Source organism: Meriones unguiculatus, chromosome 14 (genome assembly GCF_030254825.1).
Source record: "Meriones unguiculatus strain TT.TT164.6M chromosome 14, Bangor_MerUng_6.1, whole genome shotgun sequence".
Lineage (NCBI taxonomy): Eukaryota > Metazoa > Chordata > Mammalia > Rodentia > Muridae > Meriones > Meriones unguiculatus.
This window is the reverse complement of record NC_083361.1, coordinates 13,929,155-13,947,764: the sequence shown is the minus strand read 5'-3', so window position 1 is coordinate 13,947,764 and position 18,610 is coordinate 13,929,155. Positions and strand designations below refer to the sequence as shown.

The 18,610-nt window shown below is 47.0% G+C and overlaps 1 protein-coding gene across 6 annotated transcripts; it reads right to left on the bottom strand.

Moving 5' to 3' along the window:
• Positions 1-216: 216 nt before the first annotated feature.
• Tmem219 (transmembrane protein 219) lies at positions 217-10,628 on the bottom strand. Of its 6 annotated transcripts, none has more exons than XM_060366835.1 (6): positions 10,419-10,628; positions 8,922-9,123; positions 8,645-8,834; positions 4,290-4,519; positions 2,166-2,338; positions 217-312 (listed from the first exon to the last, which is right to left on the bottom strand). In XM_060366835.1, exons 2-5 carry the CDS (start codon positions 9,084-9,086, stop codon positions 2,198-2,200), a joined length of 726 nt encoding a protein of 241 aa, XP_060222818.1. In that variant the 5' UTR covers positions 9,087-9,123; positions 10,419-10,628; the 3' UTR covers positions 217-312; positions 2,166-2,197. The 6 variants fall into 6 exon arrangements, with proteins under 6 accessions (XP_060222818.1, XP_060222817.1, XP_021491481.1 ...); XM_060366834.1 differs by having other exon boundaries at positions 8,922-9,120; XM_021635806.2 differs by lacking the exon at positions 10,419-10,628 and adding an exon at positions 10,107-10,226.
• Positions 10,629-18,610: the final 7,982 nt, after the last annotated feature.

Sequence of the window (18,610 nt, the reverse complement as noted above, 5' to 3'; positions counted from 1 at the left end):
CTTTTCACCCTGGCAGAGGCAGGCAGATCTCTGAGTTCGAGGCCAGCCTGGTCTACAGAGTAAGCTCCAGGACAGCCAGGGCTAGACAGAGAAACCCTATCTGAAAAAATAAAATAAAAAAAAAAAGAAAAAGAAAGAAAATCCTTTAAATCAACAAGGAAAAGTACCCCCAATGCTTACTTTAAGCCAATTCCCAATAAGTACCTTACACAATAGTAGTCAAAAAGCCATTTATTTTCCCACATTCCACTTCTTCATTTTTTGTAATAGGTCTTCTAAACTCAGAAGTAGGCCCAAGAATTTGATCTGCACCTGGAAAAAACAAAGGAAACAGAACAAGTAAGAAAGCCCTTGGAGGAAGCTCCGCATGAATGCAGAAATCACAGAGGAAGGGACAGCTAGAGACAGGTTCTGGCACTAAATCCCAGCCTCACAATCCCCTAGGATCAACCAGGGACCAAAAAGCTAGAAGCCTTTTCCCGGTCCTGACTGGATGGGCTCCACTGTTTCCCAATGTAGGAAGATGGGTGGTGAGGCCTAGCAATGAGGAAAACTAACAAAGCTATCCCGAGCTTCCAGCTCCTCTGGGCTGGAGCCGGTCCACAGTCGAGACTGTCTGCTCTTCTCCCAGAGAGACGTCCTAGCATACAGCTAGGACAGCGGGACCTGGGGAGAGCTTACGAGCCTTCAGCTTTCAGCATGCAGCTTTCAAACAGGTGAAACCCTCCCATCCCAGCCTGGTAAGATCTTTTTTGGGTTGATTTTTTTTTTTTTTTTTAACTCCATGAGAGGGCGTGAATTGGTAGATGTCTGTGAGGACATCTTTGCTACATTTGTCAAGCTCATTCCCTCCAAAGATCTAGTTATCAGAGAAAAATACTTTCTAAGTGCAATCACGATTAAACGAAGAAAACGTGTATAAAGTGCTTGGCTGGAGTCTAGGCCCCCAGTAACAGGGGCCACCATTCATTAGATTCTTCTGAGCTGTTTGCCTGGAATTCCAGGAGGGCCAACAAGACCGCTCTGTCACCAGGCTGACAACCTGTATCTGAGTCCCAAGACTCACAAGATGAGAACCAAGACCCGTGACCCCTGACCGCCACATGCACACTGCTGCATGCACACATATCCGTGGATCCCTCTCAAGTAAAATAAGTGAAATAATTTTAAAAGTCATAATTGTGCCGGGGTGGTGGTGCATGCCTTTAATCCTAGCACTCAGGAGGCAGACGCAGGCATGGCTTTGGGGCCGGGCTGGCTTTCATAGCAAGCTTCAGGCCAGCCAGGGCTACCCAGTGAGATCCTGTCTCAAAATGAATAAACAAATATTAAATAAGTTTCAGGAAAAAAAAAAGATCAAGGCTACGTATTTCAGGCAGATCGTCAAACCTGAACCCCCTTAACTCATCGTTGCTGACATGAGGCTATGTGTGAAGGGCAGGCCAGTGCATCTCACAACAGAAGACTATCCGGAAGACTTCAGTCACACAGGATATGTATGAGGGCATCTCAGGTTAGAAAATAAGGCTCGGGGTGTTGGTAAGTGTCTTTAATCTCCCTCTGGGAGACAGAGGCAGGTGGATCTCTGTGAATTTGTGGCCAGCCTGGTCTACCTATTATGTGTCGGGTCACTGGGGCTACAAATGAGACCCTATCTCAAAAACAAACAAACAAACAAAAAAAGGTAAAATAAGGCGCTGGTGGTTTGGTGGCTAAGAGCAGTTACTGTCCGGCTTAGGGGAGGCATCTGAATTGCTGATAACAAACAAGTCTTTTTCTCCCTGGGTGGTATCTACATGTGTCCACTTTGCAAGGTAAAGGTTCCTGGCATGAAAGCAATTGTGGTGACCTGAGTGCAGGTCTCCTGACCCTACACAAACGTGGAGGAAGAGAATCAACTCCATCAAGTGGTTCTCTGACCTCCATATACAAACCATGGCACACGTGTGGCCATACACACAGAGACAAAGGAAAAAGAAAAAAAAAATCATAAAAATACTCCATGTCTATGGAGAAAGCTAGTCCCAGTTCCCGTGAGGAGATAGCTGAATACAGAGGGCTCTCAGGGACATAGGGGAAGCAGTATTTGAGGATGGATTCTAAGGAGCTGCTTTACCAGTCACAACTGCCATCCCTTCCCAACCCTAATGCCCACAGAACCTCACCTGAGAACAAAGCATGGAGCAGGCCGGCACCCTCAGAGCCGCGTTGTTCTAGACCAGTAGAACTCTGGGCGTGGATGGAAGCACAAAGCAGAGACACAGCAGAGAAGGCCACACAACAGAAGCAGGAAAAAGCCCAGGGCCAGCAGTCTGGTGCCGCACAGAGCTAGCTCCTCCTAGTGGTAGGGGACATGATAGAGGGTTGGGGAATCTTCCAGTAGGAAGATATCTTGCCCCACACCATGAAAAACAGAGACAAGCCTCCAGGAGGCAGGGTCCTCCTGACACCTAGGAGCAGCTGTGGGGCAGGCGAAAGATAACCTTTGTCCCAATGGTTTCCAAACGGCTCGTGGACTGAACTCCCTGAATGATTCCCCAGGAGTCACTCTTCTCCACATTCCACCTGTCTTCCTTCCTTCCCTTCTCTATTAAACAAGGTCTTGTTATGTAGCTCATGCTGGTCTCAAATCCTCATGTTCCTCCTGCCTTGGCCCTTTGGGGTGTTGGGTTAACAGACGTTTACCATGACACCCAAGCATAGTCCTTTTCAAAATATTTTTTAAATCTGTATTTGTATTCAGCTGTTTTGTCTGCGCATATACCTGTGCGTCACCTGCATGCAGTGCCTGCAGAGTCCAGACGTGGCCATCAGATCTCCTAGGAGCTGAGGTCACAAGTTGCTATGGGGTTGCTGGGAATGTGAACCCAGGTCCTCTGGTGGGCCAGCTTGTGTTCTTAACCACTGAGCCATCTCTCCAACCATAAAACTCTGGTTGCCAACAAAGGCCTTTACATGCCTATGCCATCTTGCCAGGCCTTCCCATGTTAAAAACTGCAATTGGAGCCAAATTCTGCCTCCCCAATTTTTGTTTTACTGTTTTGTTTTTTGAGACAGGGTTTCTCCGTAGCCCTGGTTGTCCTGGAACTTAAGTCTGTAGATCAGGCTGGCCTCAGACTCAGAGATCTACCTGCCCCTGCCTCCTGAACACTGAGATTAAAGGCGTCCACCGCTGCCACGCTTGGCCCAAATGACCTCTTTTGACACGGGGAGAAGCATGGATCCCCCGCTCGGTCCAGCTCCCCTGCCCTGCTGAGTGAGAGCTTCTTTCTCTTCCGTAAGCTATAGACGGCTCCTACTGCAGTGTCAAACTGTACCATCTAGCCTAACACTCAAAGAAGTTCTGAAATGGCTCTGAGATTCAGACTTCTCCAGCTTCCTTCCATGTCGTGCCGTGCCAAACAACCTTTTTGAATCCCAAAAGGCTGAATTGCACTTACTTCCTCCTTGAAGGATCATCTTACCAGGGAAAAGAGGCTGGACTTGCTGCCTTAGCTTTGCCATTTAACCAGCTGTGTGCCTTTAGGCAATTCACTCCCTCTCTAAACACGTTTCCTCATCTGCAAAACTGGAAAATAGCACCTGTCTCAAGATTACCTTAAGATTGAATGAGATAAAGAACACACGTGCCTCGTTTACTATAAACTACTGTATACAACTCTTTCTTCCTAGCCCCCTTCCAGGAAGGCTCTCTACAAAAGTTCAGCTTAGGGTTAACTGCTCCTTGCTTTATGTCTGTGTAACACTCTGCTCATATCTCTATGACAACAACCAGCTCATTCTGCCCCCTGTTACACTTCTGTTTTGTCTGTTGTCGTTTCGATTTTTAGACATGAGCATATAGCCCTGGCTGTCCTGGAACTCCGTGCATACAGCAGGCTGGTCTCCAAGTCAGCAAACAGCAACTGGCTGTCTCTGATCAAACCTGTTTTGCATCAGGTACTGTGCTGAGTGCCTTACGGTTACTGGAATTTGTAGATTAGATCATGTTTGTCCTTTGCAGATGAGGAAGCCAAGAGTCTTAGAGATGTTTCACTGCTTGCTCTAGACCACACTGCCTCTAACCTACGGCAGGGTTATGTTCTTTTTTTAATACACTCTCATAAAGCCCAGGCTGGCCTAGAACTTTCAATCCTCCAGCCTCAGACTCTGTGGAGTAGCAGAATTGTAAGGGAGCCCAGCAGTACATCAGACCCAGCCCATCCTTTCTCCACTGAATGACTCTGCCTCCTCAACCCTTTCCGACAGTGCTCCACATGAAACCATGAGGATCAGCCTGGCGCACTTACCGAAGTAAGCAGCTTGGTGAGCACAAGGCGTTCATGGCTCCAGACCCTGACACACTCCTCACCCACCACTGGGCTAAGGGTGGCATTTCCAGCTCCCTCTTCTGAGCAGGATATAGGTGGCTGGCTAGAGGGCAGGATTCCTGGAACAGCACTGAAATAGAGGCAGGTCCCTGGAGTCCTTCCTGAGGCCACCCTGGCTGTGACCAGGACAGACTCTCCTGCAAAAGACCCTGCAAGAGGCATAAAACACAAGATTAAAAAACGGAGTAGGAAGCCACAGAGATGGCCAGCAACAAGGAGCACTGACTGTTCTTCCAGAGGACCTGACTTCGGTTCCCAGCACCCACATCTGGAGGTTTTTAACTGCCTGAAACTTCAAGGGATCTGATCCCCTCTTCAGGCCTCTTCTGGTAAACACACACACACAGCATTCATAGACGTATGCATATCCACAAAGGCATGTGGTGGCACACACCTTTAATCCCAGCACTAAGGAAGAAGAGGCAGGTTGATCTCTGAGTTTGAGGCCAGCCTGGTCTACAGAGTGAGTTCCAGGACAGCCAGGACTATATCCAGAAACCCTGTCTCAGATAAACAAAACAAAACAAGACAAAGAAAGAAAGGAAAAAGGAAGGAAGGAAGGAAAAAAGAAAGAATGAAATTAACTTGTCCTTTTGAAAATAGACTGTCATATCACTTTATAAGTAACCCAGATGTATTAAGAACATACAAACCAAGGAAAGCTTTCTGAAAAGATTAAATAAAGTACAGGTTTTATTGCAACTTTAAAGTGTTAAGGGCATTTCTATGAAAGACACAAGCCAAATTTTTTGTTTGTTTGTTTGGAGCCTAGGGTAGCCTAGAAACCAGTATGCCAACGCTGACCTAGAACTCATGGTAATCCTCCTACCTCAACCTCCCATCTGTTGGGGTTATAGACATGAACCAGCATATCCAACTTCTACCATCAGTTTAAATGAGCAAACAGGATGCTCACCAAACTGTAGGTGAACCTACTCTGGCTTTGCTCACTGCTGAATGGTCTGAATTTCTACATGGCCGGGGATGCAGCTCAGTTGACAGAATGCCTGTGGACCACCAACCAGCATAAATTAGGAGTGAGTGGTACCACACACCTGTAATCCCAACACAGGGAAGGGGGAGGCAGGCAGGTAGACAGCTCAGAAGTCAGCATCATTTTCGGTAACACAGTGAGTCTAAGGCCAACTATGGCTAAATGAGACCCTTTCACAAACTAAGAAACACCAAAGCAAAAGTGCAGCTTTGTTTTGTTTTTTTTCCAAGACAGGGCTTCTCTGTGTAGCCTTGTCTGTCCTGGACTTGCTCTGTAGGCCACGCTGGCCTTGAACTCACAGAGATCCGCCTGCCTCTGCCTCTCGAGCACTGGGATTAAAGGTGTGCACCACCACTGTCCAGGGAAAATGTACAGTATGAAAAACAGAAGAAACGGAACAAGGAAGATGGGTCATCCAGGAAAAGTCCTTGCCACACAAGCCTGAGGACTGACATTGGTACCCAGAAGCCAGGTAAGAGCAGAAGGAGAGAACTAACGACACAAAGTTGTCCTCTCCCCCCTATACCAATAATAAAGATTTAAAACTGCAGGTGTTAAGAGCTAGGCGTGTGGCTCAATGGCAGAGTACTAGCCTAGCATATATGAGGCCCTTGGGCTCATTCTTAAGTACCAGCAAGAGAAAAAAACAAAACAAAACAACATACACTAAGATGTTTGCTCTCATTTTATCAACTGCAAAAATAAATAAATAAATAAATAAATAAAAAATCAGGAAACAACAGTGTTATTTACCGCAGAAAACATTAAAAAAAAAAAAAAAGATGGCCTAACCACTTAAGGGATCCATTAAAATAATAGATCAGGTAGTGCTATGGAAAGCTATATATGTCTAAATGAAAAAGAAAGAAATACAACTTGGCATATACATTATAACCACATCTGAAGAATGCGCATGTACAATTTCATAGATAATTTCCCCCCCCACTCCACTGCCCAGGGATTGTATTGTTAATCTCAGACAGTGAATGCCCCTCTTAGTTCATAAAGTTTTATCGACCTTTTTTCATCATTTCTTTCTATTTGTTTTCTTTCTTTTTGTTTTTGTTTTGAGGCAGGGTCTCACACGTAGCCCTGGCTACCCTGGAACTCACTCTGTTGACCAGGCTGGCCTCAGACTCTGAGAGCCACCTGCCTCTGACTCCTCGGATCCACGCCTGTGTGAGTGCTGCTGGGATTAAAAGCACAAGCACAAAAAAAAAAAAAAAAAAAAAAAAGCACAAGCAGGTGCCACCACTGCCCAGCTGACACCAAATCTCTTTATAGGACGCCAGCAGCAGCAGCTCCTACGTGGGAGTAAACCAACGCCTGCAAGTTATCCTCAGACCTCCACAAGCATGCTATGGCACATACATATGCTTGCTCACACACACATGAACAGAGACAAGCAGCTAAATAATTGCAATTAATTAATTAGAAGACTGTCCGTGAATTTCTCCTTCCTGCTTTGGATCTATTTCCCGTCTCGGCATTCCTTCCCTGCGCCATCCAAACTGACCCTGGGAGGCTCCTAACCATGCCCTCGTGGTTCCTTCCCATCTACATGCCTGTGTCTGCTGCTCCCTTTGCCTGGAACTGCACATGGCTAAGCATTCTAAGAGCTTACGCTTAGACGCTGTAACTTTGGGAGGTCTTCCTTCACCCACCCACTGTATCCTCACACACTGACAGGTCTGTTATGTCTGCGTTCTCAGTAGGCACACTAAGCAACTTAAGAAGAAGGCCGAGAAACCTGAAAAATCACTACCAGACCGCAGGGAAACAGGGCTTCGCCGTGATTACGGTGGGTACTGTGAAGAGGAGAGAGAAAGTGCCGGTGAGCGGAGAGCGGTGCTTCACACCTTTAATCTCAGCGCACGGGAGGTAGAGGCAGATCTCTGTGAGTTCAGGGCCAGCCTGATCTACACAGTGAGTTCTAGAATAATCAGAATTATACAGAGAGACCCTGTTTCAAAACAGAAACGAGCCAGGTGCAGTGGCGCATGCCTTGTAATCCAGTACTCTGGGAGGCAGAAGCAGACGGATCTCTGGGAGTTCGAGGCCAGCCTGGTCTATAGAGTGAGTCTAGGACAGCCAGGACTACACAGAGAAACCGTGTCTCAAAAAACCAAAACCAAAAGCAAGCAAACAAAACAAAGTGTGGAAGGAAACACACAGCTCCAGCTGTAAGACTATAGAATGGTACATCAGCTCGGAGGTTTAATTGATGGAATTAAAGATATGCAGCACCAGGCCACGCTGAAACGGCATCATTTCTTATGATGTTATGGAAACAAGCTAAATGTCAATCAAATCATAAACAGATACCTAAAAACATGGAATATTCATACAAGAATATCATTCAACAATAAAAAGAAATGAAGTAACGCTGCAACATGATGAACCTTAAACATCTTATTTCAAGTCAAAGAAGCTGGCCACAAAGGAATGCATATTGTAGCAGTGTCCGGAAAAGGCAGAGTGCCAGAGACAGAAAGCAGACTTGTGGAGGAGGCCTGGGGACCTGGGGTATAGAGGTGCAGAAAAGCTACAGTGCAGATGTACTCAGATGATCGAAAGAAATATCCATTTTAAAATAGACTTCAGGCGTGGCTCCACAGTTACATAAACAGACTGAAAGTAACTTAATTGTATACTTTGTTTTTTGTTTGTTTGTTTGTTTTTTTCCTGAGACAGGGTTTCTCTGAATAGTCTTGGCTGTCCTGGCACTCAGTTTATAGACCAGGCTGTCCTGGAACTCAAGAGATCTGTCTGCCTCTACCTCCTAAGTCTTGGGATTAAAGTTGTGCACCACCACTGCCTGGTTTAACTGTATACTTATACCTAAAATGGGTGAAAAATACAGTGACATGTGACTCATACGTTAATGTTGTCATATGCACTTCAGAGGGGGTTTCAGACCTTGCTATGTAATCCTAGATGACCTGGAACTCACTTATAGCCCAGGCAGTACTGGCATGCCTGAAATCTCTCTCCATATCTATTTCTCTACACATAGTGGGGCAGGCCATTTGGTTTTAAACTTAAGGCCTCTGGGTGCATGCAAGAAACTTGGAACTGGAACAGCAAAGGCAAAACACAGAACCATTACTGTGGAAACATTCCCTGCAAGCATCCTATCTAATCTGTGTTATAGCAGAAGTGACTGGTATATGGATGTACCTTATACAGACTGGTATAAGGTCACCATTCTGGTGAAGCCAGAGGAAGGGCCCAACCCTAAGTGTTCTGAAGCTGGACTCCCATGGTCCCCAGATCTCACCTTTCAATCCTATCTGACTACCATGGATCTTGGCTTGGAATGTTTGGGTTTTGTTCCTGTCTGGACCATCTCCGAAGTTCAAAGTAGTCAGCAGGCCTACGGCTTGAGGCCCTCGCCACTTCCCTGTGACTGTCCCATTCATGGGGCAGAGACTTAGCTGGCCAAAAGATCTCAAGAAGGAAACCCAATCCTGTGTGAAAAAGATCCGAAAGAGAAGTGAGATTAGCAGCAGGGGCAGGTTATACCAGAAGGGTGAGCACCCCACCCCCATACTTACCTGGGGAATATCAGGGCTACGTAGGCCAGTTGTGTGAGTGAGGAGGAAGCCACCAAGGCCCAGGCCGGAGAGGCCAAGGAGCAGCAGGATCAAAGTGGCACAGACCAAAGGTGGGTGGTGAGCCAGACAGAGATGCAAGTTGTGCCCTGCCTGGCAGCTGCCCATGAGGAGCAGAGGGGTCTGGGCTTCCGTGCAGTGCCTGCTGGAGGACAGCGAGGGAGAACTGGACAAGAGCCTGCTGGTCAGAAGGCACTCACCCATGTTAAGCAAAGACAAGCTAAAGCGAGAAGACAGTGAATCTGCTCAAGGACACAGGTACGTGGCAGAGCCAGGATCAAAATCCAAGGTTCTGTACTCCAAAAGTTCACCTCCTTACAGCGCTTAAGGAATGCCTGCTTCTGAAATAACCAGAGAAGCAGGGAAGCGCAGTCTGCACTAGTGAAAGGGACATGAAAAGAATCCTCAGCTGGAGAAAGAGGAAGCAGTTGGCCTAGGGTTAGGGTTTGGCAGTGGTACAGTTCAGCCAGAGCCCAGCAGACAGGAAGTGTCTGGGTTCAGAGTTCCTACTTTGGACTTGAAAGCTAACCAGCTAGGGAGGAAAGAACGGTGCTCGCTAAATGCCACCAAGCCAGCTAATGTCTGTGAGGTTAAGATGTTGTGAAACGAGTTCTAAGAACAAGTAATGAGGATTCGATGGGGCAGCAGTTTGCTCGGTACTCGGCCATGCAGGAATTCGACAGACGTCCATCTCCTTCCTTTTTATTGGTGTCACAGTGATCCTTAAGACCAGAACAAACAGTATGGCTCAAGGGGCTCTAACACAGGGGTGGTCTAAAATCGGTCTCCAACATCCGAGTACCCTACTCCAGGCAAGAAGCGACAGACTGACGAAAACAAACATCTGGAAGGCAGGAGATCAGCGTGAGGCGTGGGAGGAGAGCGTGGGAGAGTGTGGAGGCCACCGGGAACCGCAGGTGTCACATAGGCTCGGCCCCGGTGCGGCCCCACGACATGGCATTTCTGCAAGGGGGAGGGCAGGAGGAGGGAGGGCAGAGGCTGAGGGGCAGCAGCGGTCGGTGCATCTGGGCCTCCCGTCCTCCCCCAACCCCCCTCCAGAAGGATCTCGACCACCGCATCCCTCTCCCCGACCAAGCGGCTTCAGCTCCGTCCGCCGCCAGCTCTCACCGCTCGCAGCCGGGCGGAGGCCGGCGCCCCGTGACGTCACGGGAGGAGAGGCGGGGCCCGTGCTCGCGCCCGTCCACTCCCGCCCCGCCCCGCCCCGAGGCGCATGCGCGGTTGCCAGGGCGCGCGCGGGGGTTGGGGAGCGTCCGCTGCTAGCTACTCCCCGGCCTAGGTCAGACCGAACCAAGAGGAGATTCACGCCGGGGGCCGCGTGGACGGAGGGACTCGCCGGGAGGTGAGGAGCCCGCGCCAGCCGCTGCGAAGACCCCGGTCTCCCTCCGGACAGAGCGCAGGAGGGTCTCGGCGGAACCTCACCCAAGTCACTCTTCGGTGGCTCGCCCCGCGGCCTGTGCCATTCGCACCGCCCAGCCGCGCCCAGCGGGAAGGCCTCGGGGTCCTCTGGGGAGGACGGAGCTCCACTGCTCCGCTCCGAGCGCGGTGCGTGGGTTCTGCTCTGCTCCGCTCTGTCGGAGGCGTCAGGTCTACACAGCCTGCGCTCGACGGTCGGCTCGCTCTTCGTGGCTCCCAGGTTCCCAGGACCCTAGGATCGCAAGGCTTTCAGGCGGGAGCGTCTCCCCTCCTCCCGGTCGCCTTTGAGAGGGGAGATCATCTTACCTGCCACAGCCTCAGACGCGGAGCCAGTTCATATGTTCACTCTGGCCCAGCGTGGCATTGCAGTCCTGGAACCCCAGCGTTCACGAGGTGGAGGCCTGAGCATCAGGAGTTCCAGGCCAGCCTAGGACACCCCCCCCCCCCAAAACCAACAACAACCAAGTGGATAAATCTAAGTCTGCATAGTCCGTATTTAACTATGTTGTCTTTGGGATAAGATTGCCCCTTTTAAAGGAGAACGTTTTGTTTTGTCTTTTTGAGACAGGGTCTCACTGTGTAAGACCAAAGTGTCTTTGAACTCAGAGATCCACCGGCCTCTGCCTCCTGTGTGCTGGGGTTAAAGGTGCGGAATAGTTCTCTAAAGGAGAACATTTGTACTGACCACTTTAGTTCAGAACAGTTCTCCAAAGACATAATACGTGTCGACATGTTTGAACAAAAAAATGTTCAAACTCACTGTACATCATAGAAAAGTGAATTAAAACCACATTGAGATTTTTTCCTTGCCGGGCATAGTGGCACATATCTATAAACCCTGTACTTGGGGAGGCAGGCACATTTCTGTGAGTTGGAGGCCAGGCTGCTCTACAGATCGAATTCCAGGACAGCTAAAACCACACAGAAACCCTGTCTCGGGGACAAAAAAGGAGATTCTGTCTTAACCTCAATCGGAATAATAATAATAATAATAAAAATTCTGGTGAGGATGTGGACAAAAAAGAATGGAATCCTTATATACATAGAGCTAGTGGGAGTATAAACTAGTACAGCTACTATGGCTGTCAATAAATATGTTCCACAAAAAGCTAAACACAAACCTGTCTTGGCCTGGCTACATCAGTCCTGAGTATTTATCAAAACTGCTACAGGAAAACATCAGAAATGCACACACATCGGTGTTTATGACAGCACTGTTCATAACCCAGAAGCCCATCCCAGAGAAGTGGATAAAATATGCATATGATATATACACGGTGGAATTTTTTCCAGCCATAAAGAACAGTTACTCCAGTCGACTATGTTGGCACAGACCTTTAACCCCAACAATTGGGAGGCAGAGGCAGGCAAATCTCTGTGTTCAAAACCAGCCTAGTCCACATAGTGGGCGCCAAGCCAGTCAGAGCTCCACGGAGAGACTCTCCCTTTCCTTTTTCTTTCCTTTTTTATTTTATTTTGAGACAGGGTTTGTCAGTGTAGCCTTGGCTGTCCTGGAACTCCTTTAGTAGATCAGGCTGGCCTTGAACTCACATAGATCAGCCTGCCTCTGCCTCCTGAGTGCTGGGACGAGAGGCGTGTGCCACCACATTCCAGCTCATAACTATCTACAATTTCAACTCCAGGGTCTCTGATGTCCTCTTTTGACCTCTGCAGGCACCGAGCATGCATGTGGTACACATATACATGCAGCCAAAATACTGACATACAAAATTAAAAAATAAATAAATCTGCGGCTGGAGAGATGTGGTTAACAGCAGTGGCTGCTCTTCCAGAAGACCCGAGTTCAATTCCCAGCACCCACATGGCAGCTCACAACTGTCTGTAACTCCAGCTCCAGCAGATATGACACCCTCATACAGATATACATGCAGACAAAACACGGATGCTCCTAAAATAAAAATATTTACAAATAATAAATAAACCTTTAAAAATAGTTATCCCTTCGTAGCACATACCTGTAATCCCAGCACTCAGGGGGCAGGGGCAGGGAGATCGGGAGCCCAAGGCCAGCCTCCCAAGTAATTTGAAGTCAACCTGGACTACACAAGACCTTGTCTCAATGCCCATAAAAACAGAACAAAAATTGCTGATTAGATGACTCAGCAGAAAAAAAGCACCGGCTTGATGACCTGAGTGCTATCCCCAGAACTCATGCTGGAAGGAGAGAACAGGCTTCGGAAAGTTGTCCTGTGACCACTTCTCTCTCTCCTCCCTTTCTCTCTCTCACACACACACTAAAGATTTAAAAATAAATAAAGTTACGAAATTTGCAGGAAAATAAGTATGGCTAGTGATAATCATCTTTAGTGAATTAAATCATCCTTAGAAACAGAAATATGTGTTTTCTCCCATTTGTGGTTCCAGGACTTTATACAGATACAGGACCAGGATTTTATATAGATACAGGAAGTGTGTGTGTGTGTGGTATGTAATGGGTGTATGTGTGGTATGTGTATAGGTGTGTCGTTGTGGTTGTGTGTGTATGTTTGTGTGATTGTGTGTTTTATATATATATATAAAACAAAAGTAGAAGTAGAACTGACCCACCCAACATAGTGAAATTCAGGTCCTGGCGGGAAGGGTGAGAGGAAGGAAGGAAGGAGAGGAGAGCCGGCATGGTGGCCTGTAATCCCAGCATTCCGGGGCAGAGGCGGGGGGACCTCTCAGTTCAAGGCCAGCCTGGTCTACAGAGTGAGCTCCAGGACAGCCAGAGCTACAAAGAGAACCCCTGTCTCCACAAACAAACAAACAAAAAAGGTGGGGAGGGGGGAAAGGAGGTCAGGAGGGAATGATTATTTAGACATTTGCTAACAGGACCGTCTACATTGACTACAATGAAAACAATTAAAATGCGGAAGGACCTGGAAGACAGTCATAGAGGAGAAATGGCTGTGACCCTCAGACGTGTGAAAAAGCTGTTCAGCATCACTAATCATTACAGAAATAACTCAGCAAAAGCCAGACGAGCCAGGAAGATGCCCTGGTGGGTAAAAGTGCCTTTTCCATACCTCACAAGATGAGTTTAATCCCTAGAACCAGTTCATGAAAGTTGTCCCCAATCTCAACACATTTACACACACACACACACACCACACATACAAATAGTTAAATAAAAAAATCATCAAAATGAGGTATCGTTTCATATCCCTTAGTATGGCTACCAACAAGAAATCAGAACATAGTGGGCAGGAGAGGTGGCTCAGAGGTTAGGAACACTGGCTATTCTTCCAAAGGTTCTGAGTTCAATACCCAGCAACCACATGGTGGCTCACAACCATTTAGAATGAGATCTGGCGCCCTCTTCTGGCATGCAGGCACACATGCAAGCAGGACATTGTATAAATAATACATTCTTTAAAAAAAAAAAAAAAAAAGGAAATCAGAAAATAGCAAGTGCCGGTAAATAATTGTAATACTTCAGCTGAACATTGCTGGTGGGAATAGAAAGTGGTGTGACTTTTCTAAGAAGGGAAAAAAAGCATTATCATACGGCTATAATTCCACTTCTGGACACAAAATTATTCCCCAAATTTGAAACGATGTCTCCACCAGAGTTTGTATACCCATAATTATAGGAAGATTACTCACGAGAGTCGAAAGTGGAAACATCCCAAGAATGGATGAATGGCTAATCAAAACGTAGGCCACACAACACATGAGGAAACATTCAACTTTAAAGAGGAAGGGAAGCTGTGGAGGACGCTGCATGCACTTGTGAGGTGGAGGTGGCGGGACAAGGAATTTAGAGGACACCTTTGGCTACATAGTGAATGGGAATTCCTTAAACATTTATAGTGAATTCCTTAAACATATTTATGTTTAAGGAACACAAAGACGTGCCAAAAACTTTAAAAAAGGAAAAAAAAAGAAGGAAATCCCTACTCACACCGCAATGAAGATACACCTTGGGCACTTTATGCGAAGTGAAATACATGAGTCACACAAAGACAACAGCAATGGTTCCGGGTATACGCGATGAACAAGGCAATAGTGAGATTCCACGTGTAGGAGATGGGCATATGCTTCCTCCAGCATGACATGGACAGGGACAAGAGCAATGACGCTGCCCGTGTGAGATGCATAAAGTAAACGGCAGAATGCTTCTACCTACATAATTCGAAAGACAAGACGAGAGTGTTCGAGTCCAGCTGCGGGCGCCGCGTGACACGACGCTGTGTGATGCCAACAGCCTGAGGCACAGAAGGCAATGGCGTGTGTTTCCTCGTGCAGGAGATGCTCAGGACAGTAGCAAGTGGTTCTGACCAGATGATATGGACAAGGCAATAGCAAATACCTAGATGAGAAGCTTAGGATGATAGCATATGATTCCAACTATACGGGACGCACAAGACAACAGCATGCAATTCCGCCACGATGTTCCGGAATCTGGGCATGTAATTCCACCTATACGTGATAAATAACAGGATAATAAAAGGTTCCACCCAAGGAGCTGGCCCAGATAATAGCATATGATTCCACCAATATGTGATGTGCAGGAAAATTGCTTGTGGTTACACCAACCCGAGAAACACATGGGACAAATGACAAACGGTTTCATATATATATTATACATGAAATTATAGCATATGCTTCCAAATCTGTGAGCTGCACACGACAATGGTATAGAGTCTTCTGTGATGCCTGGGACAGTGGCATATGAATGCACCTATACGAGATGAATAAGATACTCACAAATGATCCCAACAGGATATGTGTGATGCAAAAGCCAAAATCAAAAGCTATACGAGGCACACAAGACAATTGTGAACGATTCTACTGATGTGTGATGCACAGGACAATATCTTACGGTTCCCCTGCACGAGAGGAACCAAAAATAGCAAATTATTCTACCTATAGGCGATGCGGAAGACAGCACCGTGCGATTCTACCTACTTGAGTTACACAAGACGATAGTGTGGGATTCTCCCAACACGGGATGCACAGGACCACAAGCGAATGACTCCACCCGTACCTACAAGATATACAAGACAGTAAGAGGATTCCACCAGATAGCGTGCACGAGGAAACAGACAAGGATTCCAGCTACATGAGGTGTACACGGTGACTGTGGACCACCACGGGGCAGAGGAGAGTCGAGAGCATATGATTCTAGCAACATGAGATGCACAAGACAATAATAAACGATTTCTTCTGCATTGGAGACACAAGACGGTAATATACGATGCTGTGTGCATGAGGCGCATAAGACGTGAATGATCCCACATATACGAGATGCGCAAGAAACTAGTGTCTGAGTCCCCTGACAGGAGACGCACAAGACAGTGTGTGACCCCGCCTGTAGCAATGACCAGCCCTGCGGTGAACGACTCTTGCTTTTTGAGTTGCACAAAATAGCAGTTGATGTTAGATGCCCAAGACAAGAGCGTAAGATGCCATCTACGTAAAATCCCAAAACCAGGCCTGGTGGTGTTGATGCACGCCTTTAATCCCAGCACTCAGGAGGCAGAGGTCGGCAGACCTCTCAGTGTGAGGCCAGCCTGGTCTACAGAGTGAGTTCCGGGACTGCAAAGAGGAACCCTGCCTTGAAAAACAAACCAAATAAACAAACCAACCAAAAGACAATAGCAGATGATTCCAACTCTACAAGATTCATAAGACTACAGCAAATGATTCAATTTATTTTATATACACAGGACAGAGATGTATAATTTCATTGACTGAGCTGCACGAGACCGTGGTGCGTCATTTCGCCTGTGTGAGATAAAGAAGACTAAATGGAACACGATTCCGCCTGTGTGAGATGCACTGGACCGCAGGAGTAGAACCCCCTGTATGAGACCGGAAGACGATAGCAGTTGATGCCACCTCTATGAGATGAAGAACACAATAGCATTCGAATCTACAGGACTGCCTTAAACAAACTGTCAGGGATGACTCAGGACATGAACGACGCAACGTCCTATGACTTGACCTATGACAGGGCAACAGCACAGGATTTAAACTTTGTGAGATGCACAAAACAACAGAGATGCATGTGATTCCACCGAGGTGAGGGCACAGGACAGTGCATCTTAGATGAGATTAAAACAACAACAACAACACAAAATCAAATGATTCTACCTATCTGTGGTGCACAGGAGAATAGTATATAATTCTACAGTATAAGATGCACAAGACAACAGCAAATGATTCTATATTAGATGCAATAGATAATCAGGCACAATTCCACTAAAACGATATGCATAAGAAAAGTGTTCGGGGCCAGATGTCCTACAGTTCTTTTTTTGGGCCACAAACCCTAACCCATATGCAACCCTGTGACTGAGGAAAACTTCAGTCATGAGACAGAGCCTAAGAGGAATGTCCTCTGGGTCAAAACAAGGCAAAAAAAAAAAAAAAAAAAAAAAAAAAAAAAAAGGACAGGGAAGTACAGGGAAGTATAGAAGGAAGAACTCAGATAAGGGTTCAAAGACACTGTCTGATCAGGCTCTGCTTGCAATGCTCTGTCCAGTAGCTAGCTACACAATGTGTGAACAGCAATCTGAAAAACAAATTGTTAATTCCTTTTAATGTGTCTGAGGCTTGTATCTCTGTCTACCATCACCCTCTTTTCTAAGTACCTGTGATGCCCACAGCTGCACTGGCTCTGGCAGAAAATAGTTAATGATTCCATATTTTTGAGATGTACAAGATGATAGCACCTGAGCCCAAGGACATGAAATGCGGAAAACGATAGCATGGGACCCCAGCGACATTAGATGCACAAGACAACAGCAAACGGTTCAACGCTTGCGAGATGAACAAAGCATTAGCGAATGATTACCAGAGGATGAAATGCACAAGACTTAGGCATACGGACTTCACCAACTCTAGATGCGCCAGGAAATAGTGTCAGACGCCTCCAACGTGCAATGGGCCAGATAAGAGCGTGTACTTCCATCTATGTGAGATGAACAGGACAGCAGCAAATGACCCCATCTGCATGAGCTGCACAAGACAGGAGCCTATGGTTCCGCCAACACGTGGCGCACAAAACCAGAGGGAATGATTTCACCCAGAGGAGACACGCAGGAGGAGAGTGAGTGATTTCCACTACACTAGATTCACAACACGCTAGTATGATCCCGCTGACACGAGATGCACAGAGCAACATTCTATGATACCATCTCTATAAAGTGTACAAGAGAATAAGGCCTGGGCCCAGTGACATAAGATGTAGAAGACAATACTTTACTATTTTCCATCTATTAGATGGACAAAACAATCGTATCTGATTCTACCTCTATGAGAGCCGATGGATGATCCTGCCTGTACCCGATGCACAGAACAGGATCCTCTGAGTCCACCTATAAGCAACGGAGAAGACACTAGCAGATGGTTCCAGTGACCTACAGTGCACAGAACAACAGTGAGTGGTTCCTACCATACGGGACACAGAGGAAAAGTGACTGCACCAAATGAGGTGCACTAGACAACAGCATATAACTCCACAGACATGACACGCACAATACAGAAGCGTATTCGTTCACGACTGCGAGACGCACGCTCGGCTCAGAGACGGGAAGTGATCGCTGCCAGGCTGGAGAGAGCTGATGACTGGGAGTTAGGGTTTAATGGATGCAAAGTTGTATGTTTGCTGGGCAGAGGCGGGTGAAGTTCTGTGTTTAATTTGTTTTTTTGTTTTTTTTTTTTTTTTTTGAGGCCAAGTTGGCCTAAATGGCAAGTTCCGGGCCAGCCAAAGCAATCTGTCAAAGCCTTGTGTCAAAATAAAGAACGAAAGTTTTAGTTTTGTACAGCGAAACATCTTAGACATGGATGGTGGGAAATGACTGTCTGTGATCACCAGCGAGTGACTATCCTTGATGCCACCGAGTGGTATAGTTAAAATGGTGAAAACAATGCTGGGTGAGTTGTTGTACGCCTTTAGTTTACAGAGTGGGTTGCTGTGTGCCGTTAGTCTTGATGTGCTGGTTGAGGCAGGAGAGTTGCTCGAGTTCAGAGCCAAGCCTGACCTGCAGAGCAAGCTCCTGGTCTTTCCACTGCGGGGACCACCAGTCTTGGCAGCAGCTCCTATACTCACCAAGCCATCTTGCAGTCCCTTGAGCTGGCTTTTAGAGACAAGGTCTCACTGTGTAGCATGCCTGAAATCCCAGCACTCAGGGAGGCAGAGGCAGGTGGATCTCTATGAGTTTGAGGCCAGCCTGGCCTACAGAGCA